This window comes from Chiloscyllium punctatum, chromosome 32, assembly GCF_047496795.1.
Source record: "Chiloscyllium punctatum isolate Juve2018m chromosome 32, sChiPun1.3, whole genome shotgun sequence".
NCBI classification, from domain to species: domain Eukaryota; kingdom Metazoa; phylum Chordata; class Chondrichthyes; order Orectolobiformes; family Hemiscylliidae; genus Chiloscyllium; species Chiloscyllium punctatum.
In genome coordinates, this window is record NC_092770.1 from 18,630,536 (window position 1) to 18,653,873 (window position 23,338).

Here is a 23,338-nt window from a genome sequence, read left to right on the forward strand (position 1 = left end):
AGAAATTTGAAGTAATAGAAAATATTGGAAGTAACAAGCGAATCAGACAGATCCAAGAAGAATGAATGAGTTGACGATTTTTCATCAGAACTGAAAAACTTTAGAGATAGCTTTTTACAAATTCAGACAGGAAACGCACCAAAGGGAAAGCATATTCAGATGGACAGTATGATGGTATGAAGCAAATTGAGATGTTAATGAGACAATTTATGGAAAAAAAGTGTAGAGATCCAGTGGAAGAGATATTTAAGAGAGTGAGAATAAATATTGGAATGATTGAAAACCAGATCCATTACAAATATAGTTGTTTTGTGTGTTAAGACTGAAAAAATGACCTCATAACCAACAGAGAATATTCATTTTATTAACAATTATAGTATGTATTGAATTTTACAATCACTGAATTTTACATTACAGAGAATTAATTCTGGGAATTTTCTGACTTAAGTATCTATCTGCAGACTCCAAAAACAGATAATTTTATTTTCCTAAGTAAAAAGTATGTTTTTAATCCTATATAAAATAACCTAAAACATAGTAAATGTCAAACACAAGTCATTTTAGATGGAGCTGTAAAATGTACAGACACAAGGTCATTTTAACATTCAGTAAAATGGATGATACTGGATTGGGTTTATGATGCACCTAATTTTCATTTCTGATGCCTACACTTCTCCTAGTTTTTGGGAGAAACGTATAACACATGACCAATTCAATAACTCCTATTTTACAGCAACAAAATTAACACTGCCACCAGTACAATCAGAAATTATTTCAAAAATTTATCACCCACTGTAAAATAGAATTTTAGTATAGGAATTAATGTAAGTAAACAATTCATTTAGATAAATATTTCATTGATCAGAACTTTTGAATCTGCATAGATCAAGTCAATTCCTCCTATACTTGCTAGTATATTTCATTTGAAGGTTTCCTTGAGGTAACTATGCAATTTCTTATTTTGAAACTGTGTAAGTGCTGAATAAGAAAAGCAAAGGGATTCCCATTGCAATATGCCAGTATATGTTATTATTGATGTGTTCAGTCCACCCTGCCCTCTCGATTGATTAAAAGGCCAGGGTGGGGATGTGGGTGGGTAGAGGAATGTTTTTAGAGATTTACACTAAAGTGCCCCTTTCATTGAGAAAACCATTTTAACTGCAGAAGAGTTACATTAAGTATTTATCTTGTCCGCTCAATTTAAAAGGACAACAGGAATTTTTAAAATCTTTTGTTGAAATTCAAAATAGACATCCTTCACAAAAACTAGTTAAGGAAACCTCTCCTCCCCACTTCATGCGAGTAACTCACAACTGATATTTCAGTTCTCATGTGACACTATTTCATGTAAGTTGCCAGCATGATGTTTAATGCTGTTATATCATAATTGCACAAAATAATATTTTTATACGTTATGTATACCTTCAGGGTTGCTTGTTTTCAGTATGCAAAGGGATTAAATCATATCACTGTTCATACAAAAAAACATGGCGGTCACAAATCTCCCCTCATTTATTTTTAGTGCTGTTAAACTGCAACTACTATGGATTAATTATGTTTTAACACTATGGATTCAGGAAATCGGAGCTAGAAACAGAAAATGCTGAAAATACTCAGCATGAAAAGTCAATATTTTTCTTTCCTTCACTGAATTGTTTAATTCGCTGAATATTTCAAATATCTTCTATTTTTTGTTCTGTCAACTGAAATCCTATTGCAATAGTAAAAAGAAACTCAAGAGAAGTAACAAACATGGCACACCTCACTATTTAAATGGTTTGGTAATGCATGCTGTGCCAGCTGGTACTACACATACCTAAAAAAAAAGGCAAAATCACCATAATTGTTTTTAAACAAACTGAAAGAAAACCTGACAAATCACTTAAACCGCTAATTGGAAAAAGAACACACAGAAGTTTTGATATTCATGTTTGTTTGATATTGAGTTCATCAGAGTTATACTAATTGGAACTCGATATTTAGCTAACAATAAACAAAAATCTGCCATAAATTATAATCCATAAGGCATGCAAGGTTTCTTATAAATGTTCTCTGTAATAAAGTGATGAACTGGAATAAATTTTCTTTTTTTGGCAATTCAACTTCACAAGGTGGCAGAAAACTACATGGAAAAAAATCAAACCTGCATTCCTTATAGTGCAAGTAGGTTTACAAGAATATTTAACAAACTTTTTCCACCACAAAACAATTATATATTTGAAGTAAGTTTAGGGAGAGATTCTGACTTAGCGAGCTAAATACTAATTATGCAAAGTATCCAATTTGCTCCGGGCAACTCAAAACAATTGAGCAGATAAAGGTCACTAAATTTATAGAAACACATCTGAATAGTTCTGCCTATCATTCAAATAGTCTCTCTTACTCCAGTAGTCCACTACACAGAAAGCTTTGCAAAAGGCAGGTATTCCAGCTTGGAAATTGACCAGAAAACTGCAATGAAATCATTACTTGTGAATCTGTTGGACAGAAAGCGACAATGAGGATATGCAACACAGAACTTTATATCCACTCAGCCTAAATCAGAGTTTAAAAAAATCCCTGAAATTTAGGTAGTTACTGCAGAACATATATCACAATAATAGAGGTAAATAGCAGCAGCTGGTTACAGGAGAAAATCGAGGCTGATCCAAAGTTTGGATTCCAGTTAGGGTATTCTGCGAAAAGGTGAAGAGAAGATATGTAATTGTTTTGTTATAACAACGTTAACAACAAACAAAAATATTTAGAAATATAAGGCACCTACTTCTGACAGCATCCCGCTTTACATCTCCTAATAATACAAAGGGAAAAATGTAAGTGTAAGTTGCAGCTAAGGTTAAAATAATTTCCTGGAATTGCCTTCAACTTAGTCAGCTTTTTCAAATGTGAAAGCTTCAACGCAGCTAATGGCATAAGAAAACAATGTGATATTTAACTTACTGCATAATTTATCTCGGCAATTGTCAGCGCATGTTTCACAAGAAGTACCTGACGAATATGGTAAAGCCCCAATGTAATTTCCACTGTAAAGAAAATGGAAATTGGAAAAACAAATTATTAATAATAATAGTAAGTTGAAAAAACATTAGTAAAAGTTTGCATTGAGCTCCCCGAGACAATATCACAGAAATAAATAGCAGTGGTTAGCACTGCTGCCTCACAGCGCCAGGGACCCAGGTTCGATTCCAGCCTCAGGCGATTGTCTGTGGGGTGTTTGCAGATTCTCCCTGCATCCGCTTGAGTTTCGTCCAGGTGCTCTGGCTTCCTCCCACAATTCATAGATGTGCAGGTTAGGCAAATTGGCCTGCTAAATTGCCCATAGTGTTAGGTGCATTAGTCAGAAGTAAATATAGGGGAGAGGAATGGGTCTGGGTGAATTACTCTTCGGAGGATCGATGCGGACTTGTTGGGCTGAAGGGCCTATTTCCATACTGTAGGGAATCTAATCTATATAAAAAAAATAGAAGAAAGAGCATTGAAAGGTCTGAGAGTTCTTGGCTGACCAGGAAACCACAAAAATGGATTTATAACAAAGCTGCTGGAATGTGAAAAATATCAAAAATAAGAGATGGAAAATGAAATAAAATCTAAAATTTTGAAATCAGAAACATGTTCCTCTCGTAACACAGAGCAAACATTTATAGCTGGTAACCATAAGGTGAAAAAATGTATTTCAGGAAAATATATGGAAAGACTAATATATAAAACAGAAAAAATCTGTGGGGACTCCAGGATATTTCATGTGATTTATTGTCACGGGAAGAGTACGCATACTTTTTAGTGAGTTGGCATCTTGAACAACTGCTGTACATCAGGTATAGGCATGCTCACAATACTATCAGGAAGGGAGTTATGTCTGGTTTCGTTTCTTTTAGACTTCATTGAGATTTGGTACAACTGAGTGGCCTGAATGCCTACTTCAGATCGCATTTCAGAGTTGAACACACTGCTGAAAGATTGGTGTCACATGTAAAATTTCTCTTCCTAAAAGCCATTAGTAACCAAATAGATTTTTAAACAGTGAAACTTATTTCTTTCAAAAATCCACAATTTTATTAACTGAATTCAAATTCCACTGTGGATTATATCAAATCCCACCAGCTCTCATGGTGGGATTTGAGTCATTGCCTCCAGAGTAACCTGGACCTCAGGATCACGACACTGCAAACCACTTCCCCACTAAATACCATTGCCAATATGCCATAGGTCTCATTGGAAGCTCAGTTTTGAGTTGCCAAATCTATCCCATTTAGCACAATGGTAATGCCTCTATAATATAATGGCGAATATTCTCAATGCAAATACTTTATCTGCATCAGGACTGCACAGTATTTTGTCCTACTAACACTGTCATGGACAGATATATCTGAGACTGGTAAATTGCTGAGGTGAAGGTAAAGCCATTTTTTGTGTTGGTTCCCTAACCATCAGTCTCCAGTCAGGTCTGGAACCTATATCCTTCATGACCCAACTATTTCAAATGCCCCAACTAAGAATACATAGCAAAGTGTACATATACTAAGATTGCCTTTGCTGCTCTCAGTGGTTCTTCTAAGTGGTGTACAAGCATAGAAGATAAGAATAAGAAAAGAACATTCAGCCCACTGAACCTTCCCGGTCATTGAACAGGTTCATGATCGGTCATCCAACTCAGTTCTCTGCTCCTACTTTCTTCCCAAAGCCTTTGATTCCTTTATCCCTAAGAACCTAATCTAAGTCCTTCTTGAATATGTTCAATGTTTTGGCCTCAAAACAAGTTGGAGGAGTACTGATTTATCTGCTGAGGGTCCATGTTTAAGTTGATACGATGCAAATAGTAATAATGGGGTCTCACATAATCCTAATATTTAATATAAAAAAGTGTGAAGAAAGAAGGGTGAAAAATATTCTTCAAGTGTGTTAAAAAGAACCTTGCAACTAGTAATATTCAGCTAATAACTGCATCCAACCATAATGTCAATGTGCTGTCTCCTGGTACTGAGTCAATAAACTGCCTTCAATTCAACTTTAGCTAATATAATATCTTACGAAGGAGTTTATCAAATGTCTTTTGGAAGTCCACATAAATATCATCCACAGACATTTCATTTTCTAACACTTGAATAATCTGTTCAGTCATCCATTCTGTAATAATAGATTCAATCTTCAGTCAGTAAATGCCAGATTAACTAGTCTCTAAATTCTTGGTTTTTCTCCTCCATTTCTTGAAAGTATGACTGCACATTAGTGTTACAACTGTGACCTTATTTAGTGTCATTAGCACATTTGGAAATATTACAAGTGGTTCCCACATCCAAATAATTTATTTACATTGTGAATTGTTGTGGATGTAGCAGAGACTCTTGCATACCTCACCTGCAATCCTGAGAATGATCTGCTTATTCCTACTCTATGCTTTCTCTCTGTAACCAATTTTTAAATCCATTCTAGTAATATTTATCCCATTCCACACCCTCTAATTTTATTTATGAACCTCCTTGTGAGACATAAACAAAAGCTATCTGAAAATCCAAATACAGCACATCTCCTGGTTCTCCTTTTTCTATGTTGCAAGTACCATCCTCAAAAAAATTCAAATAAATTAATCAAGCATGATTTCCCTATCATAAATGCACGGTTAGTCTGAGCAATTTTGCTATTCTTTTCTAAATGTTCAGTTATCACATCCTTTATAATAGATTCTAACATTTTCCTTACTATAGTTGTCAAAGTTCTAGAGTTTTCTCTCTCCCTTAGCCTCCCTTCTAAAATAGTGGGGTTACATTTTCTAGTTCCAGTCAACAGAAACCTTTCTAGAATATGTAGAATTTTGAAAGATAACCACCAATCCATCCACTCTTTCTTTTGCTACCTCAGTCAATGACCTTGGATAAAGCTCATCTGAAAGGGAGATTTATCACCCCTCAATCCAGCTAATTTTTTTTCCCAAGTACTACATCTTTACTAATACTAATATCTTTTAGCTCTTCAGTTACACAATGACATCGTTTGCCTTGTATTTGAGCCTCATTCTATGCTGTAAAGTCATAAAGCTTTCATGGCTACTTGTTCCTAAATGCTGACAACTTGTTGATTTTGTGGCTAATAATCTCTTGAATATTACTGCATATAACTCACGTAGGTCATGGAGCTGATAAGGAACAGTCCTGTTGTTACATGGATACCATATCACATTTTACTTAAAGGAAATTGATAACTCATTTTGGAAAGGCAAATCAAAGCAGAATTTATATACTTAATGGTAAGGTCCTAAGAAACGTTGCTGAACCAAGAGACCTTGGAGTGCAGGTACATGGTTACTTGAAAGTGGAGTCGCAGGTCGATAGGATAGTGAAGGCGGCGTTTGGTATGTGTTCCTTTATTGGCCAGAGTACAGGAATTGGAAGGTCATGTTGCAGCTGTACAGGACATTGGTTAGGCCACATAGAAGCAAAGAGGTTCTTCTGCAGCTGTACAGGGCCCTGGTGAGACCACACCTGGAGTACTGTGTGCAGTTCTGGTCTCCAAATTTGACGAAAGACATTCTGGCTATTGAGGGAGTGCAGCATAGGTTCACGAGGTCAATTCCTGGAATGGCAGGACTACCTTACGCTGATAGACTGGAGCAACTGGGCTTGTATACCCTTGAGTTTAGAAGACTGAGAAGAGATCTGATTGAGACATATAAGATTATTAAAGGATTGGACACTCTGGAGGCTGGGAACATATTTCCGATGATGTGTGAGTGCCGAACCAGAGGACACAGCTTAAAAATACAGGGTAGACCATTTAGGACAGAGATGAGGAGAAACTTATTCACCCAGAGAGTGGTGGCTAAGTGCAATGCAGAGGGCAGTGGAGGCCCAGTCTCTGGATTCATTTACGAAAGAGTTGGATAGAGCTCTCAAGGATAGTGGAATCAAGGGTTATGGAGATAAGGCAGGAACAGGATACTGATTAAGGATGATCAGCCATGATCATATTGAATGGTGGTGCAGGCTCGAAGGGCAGAATGGCCTACTCCTGCACCTATTGTCTATTTGGAATACTGTGTGCGATTCTGGTCTCTCTCTTATTGGAAGATGTTGTGAAACTCAAAAGGGTTCAGAAAAGACTAACAAGGATGTTGCCAGGGTTGAGCTATAGGAAAAGGTTGAATAAGCTGGGGCTGTTTTCCCTGAAGAGTCGGAGGCTGAGGGGTGACCTCATAGAGGCTTATTAAATCATGAGGGGCATTGATCGTATAAGTAGACAAAGTCTTTTCCCCAGGGTGGGGGACTCCAGAACTAGAGGGCATAGGTTTAGGGTGAGAGGGGCAAGATTTAAAAGGGACCTAAGGGACAATGTTTTCACACAGAGGGTGGTGCATGTATGGAATAATATGCCACAGGAGGAAGTGGAGGCTGGTACAATTGCAACATTTAAAAGGCATCGGATGGGTATATGAATAGGAAGGGTTTAGATGTATATGGGCCAAGTGCTGGTTAGGTTAGGAAACCAGATTAGGTTAGGAAATCTGGTCGGCATGGACAGGTTGGACCGCAGGGTCTGTTTCTGTGCTGTATATCTCCATGACCCTAGTGCAACATATTTATCACAACTGGTTGACATTTCCTCATAGATATATACGCACTGATCAGGACGACATAGCAGATCTTCTGGTGCAGCTCAAAAGAATCCAGCATCATAAAAATGTCTTTAGATTTCACAAACTTACAGATCTACAGCACAGGAATAGGCTCTTGGGCCAAGTTAGTCTATGCTGGTGAAAAACAACCACTTTACTTTTCTAATCCCATTTTCCGGCCCTTGGTTCATGGCCTTATATGCTACGGTATCATAAATGTTTCTTAAAATGTTATGAGGGTTTCTCTCTTACAGGCAGTGACTTCCAGATTTCCACCACCCACAGAGTGAATTTCATTTTCCTCATATCTCCTGCTGTTTACCTTAAATCTATAGCTCCCAGTCACTCATCCTTCCCACTTAAGCGAAAGTTTTTTCCCTTCTATCCTATCTTTGCCCTTCATAATTTTAAATATCTCAATCAAAATCCCCCTCAGTCTCTTCTGCTCCAAGGAAAACAATGCCACGCAATCAATCTTACTTCACAATTAAAATACTCCAGTCCAGGCAGCATCCTAATAAATCTTCTTTGCACCCTCTTCAGTGCCATCATATTCCCCTAATAATGTGGATTCTGGAACACCTTCATGTCTTAAACTCTGTGCTTCAGCTAATAAAAGCAAGTATTCTATAAGTCTTCTTAATTACTTTGTCTACCTGTCCTGCCACCTTAAGGGATTGGTGGACATGTACATTAAGGTTCTTCTGAAACTTGATGATTTCCAAGGTCCTTTTTTTCATCATATATCCCCACAACTTGTTTATCTTGCCCTAGCGTATAATCTCATATGTATCCATATTGAATTCCATTTACCATTGATGAGCCCATGTCAATCCTCCTGAAATCTAAGGCTATTTTGACTATTTACCACACCACCAATTTTCGTATCATCCCCAAATGTACTCATGAACCCTGCTATATTCAGTCTAAATTGACATATATATTGCATACAGTGAAGAGTCCCAATACTGATCACTGCACAACTACACTGGACAAAGGGTTCCAGTCACAAAAACATCCCTTGACCATCAAACTTGGTTTCCTGCCATTCAGCCAATTCTGGATCTAGTTAGCCAAATTTACTTGGATCCCATGGGCCCTTACCTTCACTATTTAGTCCCCCATACGGGACCTTGGCAAAAGATTTGCTGAAGTCCAAGCAGACTTACAAGAGTCTCCTTGGATGTTAAGTCGAAGAAGAGTAAGTCATCCAGAAACACAGGAGGAACTCGAAATGAAGGATGCCAAAAACTTTATCCAACATATACATGAAGGTGACAGGGGCATTACAAAGTCCAAATAGCTTCCTTTGTGCCTGTGTGGAATGCAGTCTTTTCAATATCTTGTTCAAGAATGGATAGCTTGCTTATAACCATGGGTCTAATTAGGACTGCAGACATACTTTGCACCTTTGAGAACTTGCAACGCTTCCTCAATTCTGGGTAGACAGTGAGCATCCTTGAGTCTTTGCACTGAGTGCCTGACAATTAGCAGGCTATCATCCTCACAAGAACAATGTGGGAGATGTACAGACTCATCATTCTTGAATCACACCTCGTTCCAAATACTTCTACAGGTAATTCTAGACTTTCTCCCAGTTATGCAGTGTGATCCTAAGATAAGGAATCTTTAATGGTTATCTGTCCTCACAATCTTGTCTTACCAGATCACAATAACCAATCATAATTTTTACTAAAAGTCATCCCATACTTCATGTGAGTAGAAGTAAACTGCCTCCTCTGAGTCATCTCCAATCCACCAACATCCATCCTTAAAATGTTGTTAAAGATGTCTTCTCCACTTTAGCCACTGTCCATGACAATAGCAGTTTAAGGACACCTACAAGCATTTTGGTTGGAAGTAAACAGCTTTGTTGCTGAAACTGGCAATCTCCATGGGTAACCTAACGTCTTCTCAGAAATGGTCATGCTGACTGTCACTACCTTCTCTTCCATCTCTGCCTCATCTTCCACTGGGTCAGCTAGCACTGCCAAGGGAGCTGTCTACAAGAAAGGCTTGAAAAAGACAGTGACAAACCCCATCAGGAAGTGGCAAGCAAGTAAAAGCATCATTGGAACCACCGTCAGTGAATTTAGAACCCTTACAAACCAGTGACTTGGCTGAATGAAGAGGCATTAATCAAGCTTACAGAATTTAACAGATGCTGAAGGAACAAATGTTGATCCCATCATCCCTATGTAAATGAAGACAGTGTTTCCATCTCATTAAATTTCACACACACTTGTACGGCAAGTTTCTATCACTCTACGTAAGACAAAGTCTTTTCCAGAAGGTACCCCCTCAACTGGTTCTTGGTGGGAGGCTCATCAAGTTTAAAAGCTGATCAGAAGCGAAGGTCCATGGGGTCTTTTTATCTGATGGCAATGGTCGTTAAGGACATCTCATCTGGAGTGCCCAGCCCGATCACAATTCCATCATTTAACAGCATCCCTTGGATGGGATCTGCCATTAGGCCTACTGTGGAAATCAGACAGCAAGGATTTATGTAGCATTCTGTTCTGCCTGCCTCTTCAGAATGAGGTTTACATTCCCAATTACACACACAGTCACATCCCTGATGGTAGCCAACTTCCTGGTCTGAGGAATCCAGTCTTTCTCCATGTTTTGGATAACATAATCTTGTGCTTCAAAGAAAGATAATTGAGGTCTGTCATTATTAAGCCTCCTCAACTCTGCATGGATGTTCTCAGCTCTCATTGTTTCTGTCCTTCAGTATCATGTTCTTGATCAGTAGGGGTAGGAGGATATTATTCAACAACTTTACCACCTCAAGACTGACATAAACGAAATGTTCCGCTTCGGCTGCCTTGCACACATGAAACGTTTACTGTAACCGTGTTAGATTACTGCTGTCCTTAAAAAACCCTTGTCAGAAGCTCAATGGTCCATTGCAGACTTCTTTGAGCATCTGTACCTCTACCCAGTATTGCTTGACAGGACTTCCCACACATGTTCCATCCATTGCAAACACCACTTGCTCACTCACGTTGAAGCCCCTTGATGCCAAGAACAGCTACATGTCCTCAATTCAGTCTTTAAATCGCTGGTTTATGTGGTATTTCTGGTCTCCCTTCAAATCTATTTTAGTCAACAGTAAGTAGAACATCCAAACTAGAGAAATGCTTTCTTCCTCCATAGCATCAAGGGAATAGCATCCTGTGCAAACACCTGACCCTCCAATAATCCAGGAGCTATGTCAGCCTCCCTCATGGAGGCTTCCAGTTTCAACTCTTCCACTGTCCACTCCAGCCTGGCCTGGCCAGGCATCTTTCAACTTCACCTGAAATGATGCCTGTGCAGTAGAATCCCACTGACTATGCCTGAAATTTGAGAACATATATGGCCCAATGATCATGTAACAGGGGTTCTTTATACTACTGGAATCAGGTCATTACAAACAGGAAATGAAATTAAGGATAAACAAAGAGCATATGTACATTGAATGACCTTCTTTGTCACTATCCTGTCATCACCGCTCTCTCCAAAAAGGCTCTTTTCCACCTTTTCTGCGAGTATCCCCCTTAAACTTTTCACCTTTCACTTTGAACGCGTGACCTCTTGTTACTTAATCCTTCACCCTGGGAAAAAGCACATCGCTATCTACCCTGTCTATACTGGGTGGATGGATTGACAGATTTAATAAAACACACCAGATAGTAGAGATCCAGGTGAGACTTTTTTTCCAACAATAACCTTGAAGAATGTTAAGCTAGGTAACAGCTTGCTTGCTGACCCTTAAGCATGAATTTTAGTAATTTTTGACAATCTGGTTGTCAAAAAAATTAATATTCTTCAATACTACTACTTTACTCGTATTTGCATGTTCTTCTGCATTTGGTGATGACAGCAATGTAAGAGTTCCAATAACCCTAACCCTTTTGTCAATTGCTCAAGAATAAAGGAATCAAAATCAAATATTTTCATTACAGTTTTTACTGGCTCAATTCTGAACCTCTGCATTATATAAAAAATCTCAAGGGTAATGATTTAAATAATTGTAATGATTACATACATTGCATGCTTTGATTTAATGGCAGTTATAAATTAATGACTGACTTATAGGAATAACTTTATTTTTATGAGGTATGGCTATCATAGGTTAGGGACAGAGCAGCAGCCACAGAATTATTACCTTATTACGATCTTCTTATCAACAATTCTTTTTCAATTAAAAGGCAATCACGATACAGTATTATCAATTTTTAAAACAATGTTCTTTTATTCATTTCACTTATTCATCACATTTTCAGGTGGTGTTGCTTGTGTGTATTTGCTGCCCTTGTTCTGTGATAGTAGTTACAGATTTGGAAGGTATTTTTGAAATATTCTTGGCAAGATCCTTCAGTATATCTTGTAGATGGCGCATACAGAGATGCCACTTTTGGTGAAATTAATGCATGTGAGGATCTAAAATTTTGAATTTAGGTTGTTGTCAGAAGCAACAAGTATATGTAAATTTTTATTAACCACAAAATAGATTTTCAATTTAAAATAACATAACAAAATGGCTTTAGAATTTTCTTTGACACTGTGAACTTGAACTGATACTTTGCTGAGTTGGGTAAGATTAGAGAAAACAATGGTGTTTTCATAATATGAATCATGAGACAGTGATTTGGTATTTGAACTAACCTTACACTAGCAAGCATGGGATGATTTTGTGTGTCAATCTGTTTCTCAAGAAATATCATTGGATTAGCCTGCTGTAAATCATGTCACCTTATTACATTTGATCGATCTTTTCTTGTAATTAAGGTTGTACTGTCTCTTAAAAAACATAAATAATGTGTAATTTTCGAATGTAATTGCAAAATTTTAACTCGGAGCACGAAGCTTTAACCTCTATGTTGCTGGACAGAATTGCGTCAAGGTGCCTTACTTTATTAAACTGATAATCTTGCTTTGTACAGACCCGCATTCCATTGATTCTTTTGACTGATCTCGAACCAAAAGGCCCATTAAGAGGGGTCTAGATCTTCACATGTTTCAGGTCCTTTCTCATTTAGATGGTGGACAAGCTTAGAGAATCTACAGGCAAGGTTCTTGTCACAAAATTCCCAATATTTTATATTCCCTAGTATTTATTATATGGCTGGTCCATTTAAATTTCTGATTAATGGTAACTCCCAACGTATTATTTTGGGAGGATTCAGCAATGATAATGCTGCTAATGCCAAGGGGAGATGATTAGCTTTCCTGTTGTTGAAATTGGTCATTGCCTGAATTTTGTTCAGGTCTTACTCAATGTTAGCAAAGTAGCTAACTAATTGCAAGTTGACACTCTTAACTGTGCAATCATCAAATGTTCCCATTTCTGACTTTATATATTATTGGAAGAACAATTGAAAATTGTTTAGCTCATGAAACTACCCTTAAGATATCCTGCAGCAACATCCTGGGGCTGAGATAACAGATATTAAAAACTTACAACCACCTGCCTTTATGCCAAGGCTCCCACCCAGATTTCACCTTGATTCCTTTTGCCACAGTCAGTGAAACATCGCCTTGATTTCAAAGACAATCACTTCTTACATCAACAAAATCGAAGTATGTTTTCAATTATAAAAAAACAACTACAAGACTTACGCTGGTGCATAGTTACAGACAAAAACTAAACCCGGTCCTTTAAATCCAGAAGATTTAATTCCTTTGGGGCAATCAGAAACTGCACATCCAACTTTATAAGATTTTGCCCATACGACCTGCAAAGTAAAAGATTATTTAACATTAAGTGCAGTATTTTTTTATTTTATAAACAAAGTTATGATCTGCATGCTATATCGATAAATAAAACAAAGTCTATTCAAGATCAGAAAACTAATGAGAACAGAACCTCATATCTCATTGCTAAACTGATAGAATTTGCTTCTGGTAAGGACAATAGACATTTTAAAAATGAAAATAGAATATCGGCAATTTACTCGAACAAATTATTCTTCTACATGTCTCTGCACAGACATTAAAATATAAGGAACCTTTTGGAGGTTCCATTGAAGAAACATCAGGATACAATAGAGTTGTGGAATTAACAGTTACTGTTTTCTAGATATTTATATATACTCGATATATTTACGTGTGTATATATAATATATATATATATGGTCATTCAGAGCCAGACAGTCATAGGAATACAGCACAGAAACAGACCTTTCGGTCCAAATCATCCATGTCGACCAGATATCCCAACCCAATCTAGTCCCACCTGAGAGCACCTGACCCATATCCCTCCAAACCCTTCCTATTCATATACCCATCCAGATGCCTTTTAAATGTTGCAATTGTACTAGCCTCCACCACTTCCTCTGGCAGCCCATTCCACACACGCATCAGTGTGATACAAAGATAGGTGGAGTTGTGGACAGTGAGGAGGGCTGTTGTCGGCTGCAGAGGGACTTATATATGATGCAGAGCTGGGCTGAGGAGTGGCAGATGGAGTTCAACCCTGCCAAGTGTGAAGTTGTCCATTTTGGAAGAACAAATAAGAATGCGGAATACAGGGTTAATGGTAGGGTTCTTGGTCAGGTGGAGGAACAGAGGGATCTTGGGGTCTATGTACATAGATCTTTGAAGGTTGCCACTCAGGTGGATAGAGTTTGTAAGAAGGCCTATGGAGTATTATCGTTCATTAGCAGAGGGATTGAATTCAAGAGCCGTGAGGTGATGTTGCAGCTGTACAGGACTTTGGTTAGGCCACATTTGGAGTACTGTGTGCAGTTCTGGTCGCCTCACTTTAGGAAAGATGTGGAAGCTTTGGAGAGGGTGCAGAGAAGATTTACCAGGATGTTGCCTGGAATGGAGAGTAGGTCGTACGAGGATAGGTTGAGAGTTCTCGGCCTTTTCTCATTGGAACGGCGAAGGATGAGGGGTGACTTGATAGAGGTTTATAAGATGATCAGAGGAATAGATAGAGTAGACAGTCAGAAACTGTTTCCCCGGGTACAACAGAGTGTTACAAGGGGACATAAATTTAAGGTGAAGGGTGGAAGGTATAGGGGAGATGTCAGGGGTGGGTTCTTCACCCAGAGAGTGGTGGGGGCATGGAATGCGCTGCCCGTGGGAGTGGTAGAGTCAGATTCATTGGCGACCTTTAAGCGGCATTTGGATAGGTACATGGATGGGTGCTTAATCTAGGATAGAAGTTCGGCACAACATCGTGGGCCGAAGGGCCTGTTCTGTGCTGTATTGTTCTATGTTCTATGTTCTATCACCCTCTGCGTGAAAACATTGCCCCTTAGGTCCCTTTTATATCTTGCCCTTCTCACCCTAAACCTATGTCCTCTAGTTTTGGACTCCCCCACCCCAGGGAAAAGACTTTGTCTATTTACCCTATCCATGCCCCTCATAATTCTATAAACCTCTATGAGATCACACCTCAGCCTCGAACACTCCAGGGAAAACAGCCCCAGCCTATTCAACCCTGTCTCTATAGCTCAAATCTTTTCTTGGCAACATCCTTGTAAATCTTTTCTGAACCCTTTCAAGTTCCACAACATCCTTCCAAAGGAAGGAGACCAGAAATGCACGCAATATTTCAACAGTGGCCTAACCAATGCCCTGTCAAGCCACAACATGATCTCCCAACTCCTGTACTCAATACTCTGACCAATAAAGGAAAGCATACCAAACGCCTTCTTCACTATCCTATCTACCTGCGACTCTACTTTCAAGGAGCTATGAACCTGCGCTCTAAGGTTTCTTTGTTCAGCAATACTCCATAGGTCCTTACCATTAAGTGTGAAGTCCTGCTAAGATTTGCTTTCCCAAAATGCAGCACCTCGCATTCATCTGAATTGAACTCCATCTGCCACTCCTCAGCCCATTGGCCCATCTGATCAAGATCCCATAATAATCTGAGGTAACCTTCTTCGCTATCCACTACACCTCCAATTTTGGTGTCATCTACAAACTTACTAACTATACCTCTTATGCTCACATCCAAATCATTTATATAAACGACAACAAGTAGTGGACCCAGCACCAATACTTGTGGCACTCCATTGGTCACAGGTCTCCAGTCTGAAAAACAACCCTTCACCATCACCCTTTGTCTTCTACCTTTGAGCCAGTTCTGTATTCAAATGGGCAGTTCTCCCTGTATTCCATGAGACCTAACCTTGCTAACCAGTCTCCCAAAGGGAACCTGACTGAATGCCTTACTGAAGTCCAGATAGACCGCTCTGCCCTCATCAATCCTCAATCAAGTTTGTGAGACATGATTTCCCACACACAAAGCCAAGTTGACTATTTCTAATCAATCTTCGTGTTTCCAAATACATGTACATTCCATCTCTTTGGATTTCCTCCAACAATGTGCCCTCTGATGTCAGGCTCACTGGTCTATAGTTCCCAGGCTTGTCTTTACCACCTTTCTGAAATAATAGCATCACATTAGCCAACCTCCAGTCTTCCAGCACCTCGCCTGTGACTATCAATGATATAAATATCTCAGCAAGGGGCCCAGCAATCATTTCCCTAGCTTCCCACAGAGTTCTAGGGTACACCTGATCAGGTCCTGGTGGTTTATCCACCTTTATGCATTTCAAGACATCCAGCAATTCCTCCTCTGTAATGTGGACATTTTTCAAGAAGTTACCATCTATTTCCCTACATTCTATATCTTTCAGTCCTTTTCCACAGTAAACACTGATGCAAAATATTCATTTACTATCTCCCCCATCTTCTGCGGCTCCACACAAAGGCTGCCTTGCTGATCTTTGAGGGGTCCTATTTTCTCCCTAGTTACCTTTTTGTCCTTAATATATTTGTAAATACCCTTTGGATTCTCCTTAATTCTATTTGCCAAAGCTATCTCATGTCCCCTTTTAGCCCTCCTGATTTCCCTCTTAAGTATACTCCTACTGCCTTTATTCTCTTCTCAGGATTCACTCGATCCATCCTGTCTATATCTGACATAAGCCTCCTTCTTTTTCTGAACAAAACTCTCAATTTCTTTAGTCATCCAGCATTCCCTATACCCACCAGCCTTTCCTTCCACCGTAACAGGAACATACTGTCTCTGGGCTCTCGTTATCTCATTTCTGAAGGCTTGCCATTTTCCAGTCGTCTCTTGACCTGCAACATCTGCCCCCAATCAGCTTTTGAAAGTTCTTGCCTAATACCATCAAAATTAGCCTTCCTCCAATTTAGTACTTCAACTTTTAGGTCTGGTCTATCTTTTTCCATCACTATTTTACAACTAATAGAATTATGGTCGCAGACCCCAAAGTGCTCCCCCATTGACACCTTAGTCACCTGCCCTGCCTTATTTCCCAAAAGTAGGTCAAGTTTTGCAGCTTCTCTAGTCAGTACATCCATATACTGAATCAGGAAGTTTTCTTGTACATGCTTAAAAAATCTCTCTCCATCTAAACCCTGAACACTATGGCAGTCTCAGTCCATGTCTTATAGATAACTGACACCTTACAAATTTGTTTCTCAATTTCCTGCCGACTCTTAGAGGGTCTACAATACAATCCCAATAAGGTGATCATCCCTTTCTTATTTCTCAGTTCCATCCAAATAACTTCCCTGGATGTATTTCCAGGAAGATCCTCCCTCAGTATAGCTGTAATGCTATCTCTTATCAAAAATGGCCCTCCTCTCTTACCTCCCTTTCTGTCCTTCCTGTAGCATTTGTATCCTGGAACATTAAGCTGCCAGTCCAATCCATCCCTGAGCCATTTTTCTGTAATTGCTATGATAGCCCAGTCCCATGTTCCTAGCCATGCCCTGAGTTCATCTGCCTTCCCTGTTTCGCCTCTTGCATCGAAATATGTGCAATTTATCAGTCCTACCTTTTTCTCGGCTTTGTCACTGCCTGCCCTGACTATTTGACTTGCTTCTCTTCTCAACAGTACTAGTCTCAGATTGATCTCTTTCCTCATTGTCTCCCTGGGTCCCAGCCCATTACTACTTTGAATCCTCCCAAGCAGCTCAAGCAAATCTCCCTGTCAGTATATTAGTCCCCTTTCAACTCAGGTGCAATCCGTCCTTCTACCCCAGAAGAGATTCCAATGATCCAAAATGTGAATCCTTCTCCCATACACCAGCTCCTCAGCCATGCATTAATCTGCTCTATTCTCCTAGTCCTACCCTTATTAGATCTTTGTACCAGGAATAATCCAGACATTACCACTCTCGAGGACCTTCTTTTAAAATTCCTGCCTAACTTTCTATATTCTCCTTTCAGAATCTCATCCTTTTCCCTTCATATGTCATTGGTTCCAATCTGCACAATGACATTCTGCTGGGCCTTCTCCCCCTTGAAGACATTCTGCATCCTGTCTGGGAGATCCTCGATCCTGGCATCAGAGAGGCAACACACCATTCTGATTTTTCACTGCTAGCCAGAGAAACATCTGTCTGTGCCTCAGACTAGACAGTCCCCTAACACAATCGATCTGTTACAACCCAACATACTCCTCATTGCATTAGAGCCAGCTTCAATACCAGAAACTTGGCTGTTCATGCTATATTCCCCTGAGAATCCATCACCCTCTACACTTTCCAAAACAGCATACTTGCTTGAAATGGGGATAGCCACAGAAGACTCCTGCACTTTTCCTGGAGATATAACATCTATGTGACTGTATCTGCGACTTTTCTCCCTTCCTATAACTGCCATCCATCACATTGCCTTGCTCTTGTAAATTCTTCATTGCCTCTAACTGTTGCTCCAACTGATCCATTCGATCTGACAGGATTCACAACCAACAGCATTTATTGCAGATATAATCCTCAATAACATATAAACTCTCCCTAAACTCCCACATCGGACAAGAATAACACATATTTCTTCTAAGGGCCATTTTAGCTTCTTCAAATTTGCAGACCCAGAAAATAGCACTGTCTTACTCTTCTACAAAACACTGCGCCAGGCTAACTTAATACTTATATTTTTAAGTTTAATCAAGAGATAGATCTCAATAAAACATATAATCAAGAAAGATCCCACTCTACTCACTACTACAGATTTGCAGCAAGGCCACACTTAAAACTATTCCATTATCTGCTTCTGTGCTGTGACCTCTTCCAAACAGACTACTCCAAGATCAGTTGTGAATTTCATTGTTTGTTAATTTTCCTCGAAACACTCTGATGTCCAGCAATAGATGAATTCAACAGCAAAGGCAGTAACTACGCATTTTCACTGCTGTATCAGTTGGCAGTGTGGGTTTTTCTCTCTCTCTCTCTCCTGCACAAACCTTGTGCTGCCTTTGACTGTTCCACTCCCTTTTAAAAGTGCCAATGTTTAGACTCTTCTTTTTCTCCAAAGTTCCAAAACAATGCAACAGCACATAAAACATTAATTGCTGCTCCAGGAATTCGAGGAAATCACCTCAAAAAAGGAGCCGCCTGTTACAGCCAGAAATGTTTCCAACCCTCCATCTTGGATTACCGAGAATCCTGTGCCCTGCAGAGTATCTGCAAATTTGAAATCTGACAAAAGCAGGTGTACGAAGAAACCAATTTATCAAAGAACATGAGAATGACCATTATTTATTACGCCATTGTCACAGAATGACCAACATTTCAAATCATTTATGGGTAACAAGAGTAATAATTCCATGCACACATTACTGAAATAGGCTTATTATATCAAAGACAGCTTGGAAGAAAACAGTCCAGGTCTATAACATCAGAGGGAAGGCATCTACTTTTCGAATGATAAGCACTCTGGCTCAAATAAATTAATCTCAGGCAGAAGACTTGAGCTCTTCTTACACTATGAATTACATATATTTTCAATCAACCAAGTATCATAATTGTGCCAAACATCTCAGTGGCAGATGAGATTCAAATCTTCTGACTCACTTGGGACACTTTCACTGCAACACAATATAGTCATAGAGATGTACAGCATCGAAACAGAACCTTCAGTCCAACCCGTCCATGCCAATCAGATATTCCAACTCAATCTAGTCCCACCTGCCAGCACCCAGCCATATCCTTCCAAACCCGTCCTATTCATATACCCATCCAAATGCATCTTAAATGTCGCAATTGTACCAACCTCCACCACTTCCTCTGGAAGCTCATTCCACACACATAACCACCTTCTGCGTGAAAAAGTTGCCCCTTCGGTCCCTTTTATATCTTTCCCCTCTCACCCTAAACCTATGCCCTCTAGTTTTGGACTCCCCGACCCCAGGGAAAAGACTTTGCCTATTTATCTTATCCATGTCCCTCATAATTTTGTAAACCTCTATAAAGTCACCCCTCAGCCTCCGACACTCCAGGGAAAACAGCCCCAGCCTGTTCAGCCTCTCCTCATAGCTCAAATCCTCCAACCCTGGCAACATCCTTGTAATATACTACAAATAACTGTAACTACAGAGACTCATCTACAAAATAATAGAAACCTGCTGTTACTGGGAGTACTATGTTGAGTTCATTACAGGGAACCCTTGGTTTTCTTTGATTTTCTTCAATAACCAGAAATACTGCCACAGAGGCTGGTATTCCTTGATTTTAGGACTGCCTCTTCAGGGTCAGCTACCAGGTTGTCAGTATCTCTGACACTCCTCTGTTTATCTGTCAGCCAGAGCTCTCTGATTGGACCAGATTAACAACTCAATTCAGAGAACTCATATTTTACAATGTAGGTTTGCTCACTGAGCTGTAGGTTTGATATCCAGATGTTTCATTTCCTAGCTAGGTAACATCATCAGTGGCAACCTCCAAGTGAGGCTTCACTTGGAGGTTGCCACTGATGATGTTACTGAGCCAGGTAACGAAATGTCTGGAAATCAAACCTACAGCTGAGCAAGCAAACCTACACCCTAAACCTCAACCTGAGCTACAAACCTTGCACTCATATTTTATGAGATCCAGCTGGCTAACCTCATTACAATCACTACATTACACCCCCAAGTCTGGGAGCAATGGTTGGTCTTTTTTCATGGTCAGCCTCCTGGGGCATCTACGCACCAAGTCAGACTCCTCTGACTTGGCATCTGATATAGTCTTTAACGCACAGAAGCTCACTTCTTGCTCCAGGATAGCCTCAGTGCAATTTCATTCTCTTCACCTCAGCAATGGTGTTGAAGCAGTGGCATCTGTCATATCCATCTCTGATTCTGAGGACTCTTCAACACTTGATGGGCAGGATGAACCCATAGGTTATGGCATGTTTTCTGAATGTTCTGAGGGGCAGGATATGTATTGCTCTTGCACCATTTGCAAATTTGTGGCGTTCACATGGTCTATGTGCTTGTCCAGTTTGCTCATCTCCTCTCCCCGACCTTATCCCAGATCCAACCCTCCCAACTCGACACTGCCCTCTTGAACTGTCCTATCTGTCCATCTTCCTTCCCACCTATCTGCTCTGATCGAACAGCAACACCCCTCCACCTTAGATTTAGATTACATTACAGTGTGGAAACAGGCCCTTCGGCCCAACAAATCCACACCGACCCACCGAAGCGTAACCCACCCATACCCCTACATTTACCCCTTACCTAACACTACGGGCAATTTAGCATGGCCAATTCACCTGACCTGCACATCTTTGGACTGTGGGACAAAACCAGACACGGGGAGAACGTGCAAACTCCACACAGTCAGTCGTCTGAGGCGGGAACTGAACCCGGGTCTCTGGCGCTGTGAGGCAGCAGTGCTAACCACTGTGCCACCTTCATCTACCTATTGCATTCCCAGCTACCTCCACAACCCCCCGCCTCAACCCCTGCCATTTTTCTCTCAGCCCCCTTGAGCCCCACCTCATTCCTGCTGAAAAGCTTATGCTTCAAACGTTGACTCTCCTGCTCCTTAGATGCTGCCTGACTGGCTGTGCTTTTCCAGCAACACACTTTTTGATTCTGATCTTCTGCAGTCCTCACTTTCTCCTTATCAGAACTTTGACACCTACTCAAACGTTTGTACGTCACTGGTCCTGACCATTTTACCCGTATGCCTCTTAACCACGTAGGGCCATTTCCACGATTCTTCCACCAAGTTTGTTCCCGATATCAAACTGTCTCTCTTGCTTGGCAGGGTCTTTTGTCATGCATTGTTATTTCTGATGCCGTTTATCCTGCCCATTATGTCCGGGAAGATCAGACTTAATCTGGTGTAGAGTCTTCTATCCATCAGCAAGTCTGCCAGTGCTGTCCCTGTATGGAGTTATCAAATCCCATTCAACTTTAGGGAATACCCAAATTCCCTGCTGATAGAAGATGGCCTGTGACCAACTCTTCCGGGACTCCATGTATTGAAAAAGATACACGCAGGTTTTTTATTGATGTCCCCATGTTTGACAATGCACTCTATGCACCCTTTGAGCGTACGTGTACAATGATGAAGAACAGTGAACACATGAAAGCAACTGATTCAAAGCATAGGCAATGTGCAACTGATTCCAAGGTACACCTGGCCATTCCCATTGTGGGAGAGCTGCTGGCAGAAAGTTTAGTCCTTGTTGACAATCTGGGCACTGGGAGAAAGTGAGGACTGCACATGCTGGAGGTCAGAATTGACAGTGTGTGGCTGGAAAAGCACAGCAGGTCAGGCAGCATCTGAGGAGCAGGAGAATAGATGTTTAGGACATAATCCTTCATCAGGAAGCCCTAATGAAGGACTTATGCACAACACATTGATTCTCCTGCTCCTCGGATGCTGCCTGACCTGCTGTGCTTTTCCAGCAACACACTCTCGACTCTGGGCACTACCCCACCAATGCAGCTATGTCTGCATCCAGGCTTGGCTACCAGACGTAAACTCTCACCAACATCTTCATTTGGAGATCTGTGGATGACACTGGTGGAGTTCAGACAGTATTTGGAGGCAATCTTTGCTCCGAAAAATCACTGTTGCTCCCCATAACAATATGCTATCTTCTACTGAGCTGGTCTCTTCAGGTCCAAAAGAATTTCAATTCCAGTTGTGTCGGCCCTTTGGTTTCCCCTACCACCACCATTTGTTTCAGTTTTGAAAGGACTGGATCTTTCTGCGTCTGAAGAGTCTGATATTATCAGCTTTGACTGAGAGTGCATCCAGAAAAAATATATTATCAGACTCTTCCACTGGGGGTACCACCAGTAGTGCATGTGCTATTGGGAAGCAACTCAATGCTTCCACATTCGTTACTTGGCCTCTCAGATGGTGTTCCAACTTGTAACCACAAGTGCTTAGTATTAGAGCACACTGCTGAATGCGACTTGTAGCTACAGGTGGTGTGACAAAAATATGGCTTTGAGAAGTGTATTTTGTCCAGGTATTTTTATGAAGAGAAGTCGAGATAGAAGTCCCGAGCGATCTGTTCCAAGCCAATAAAGGTGGGGAGGGTGGCCTAATGGTATTATTGCTGAACTGTTAATCCAGACATCCAGGTAATATTCTGGGGACCCAGGTTCAAATCCTGCTACGGCAGATGGTGGAGTTTGAATTCAATAAATATTCTAAAATTAAGAGTCTGATGATGACCACAAAACCATTATTGATTGTCAGAAAAACCCATCTGGTTCACTAAACTGCTGTCCTTACCTGGTCTGGCCTAGGTGACCCCAGACCCACAACAATATGGTTTACACTTAACTACCCTCTCGGCATCTAGGAATAGGCAACAAATGCTGTCCTAGCTAGCAATACATAAAAAAGTAAACAGATTGTGAGGCCTTGTGTTAGGTTCTTTTCCAGAGGTTTCACACATGAGATGTAATTCGCACACATCAACTTCTACAAACAGTTAAGTTTATTAAAGCCTATACATGT

At 40.2% G+C, this 23,338-nt stretch overlaps 1 protein-coding gene across 1 annotated transcript in view; it reads right to left on the minus strand.

Moving 5' to 3' along the window:
• Positions 1–345: 345 nt before the first annotated feature.
• LOC140457947 (GLIPR1-like protein 1) overlaps positions 346–23,338 on the minus strand; it is a 37,350-nt gene continuing 14,357 nt past the window's right edge. Inside the window, exons 3-6 of the mRNA XM_072551798.1 lie at positions 13,214–13,329; positions 2,941–3,023; positions 2,765–2,791; positions 346–2,675 (exon numbers count right to left, since the gene is read on the minus strand). Coding sequence (XP_072407899.1) covers positions 2,575–2,675; positions 2,765–2,791; positions 2,941–3,023; positions 13,214–13,329 — 327 coding nt within the window. The 3' untranslated portion in view covers positions 346–2,574. The remainder of the gene's footprint in view (positions 2,676–2,764; positions 2,792–2,940; positions 3,024–13,213; positions 13,330–23,338) is intronic.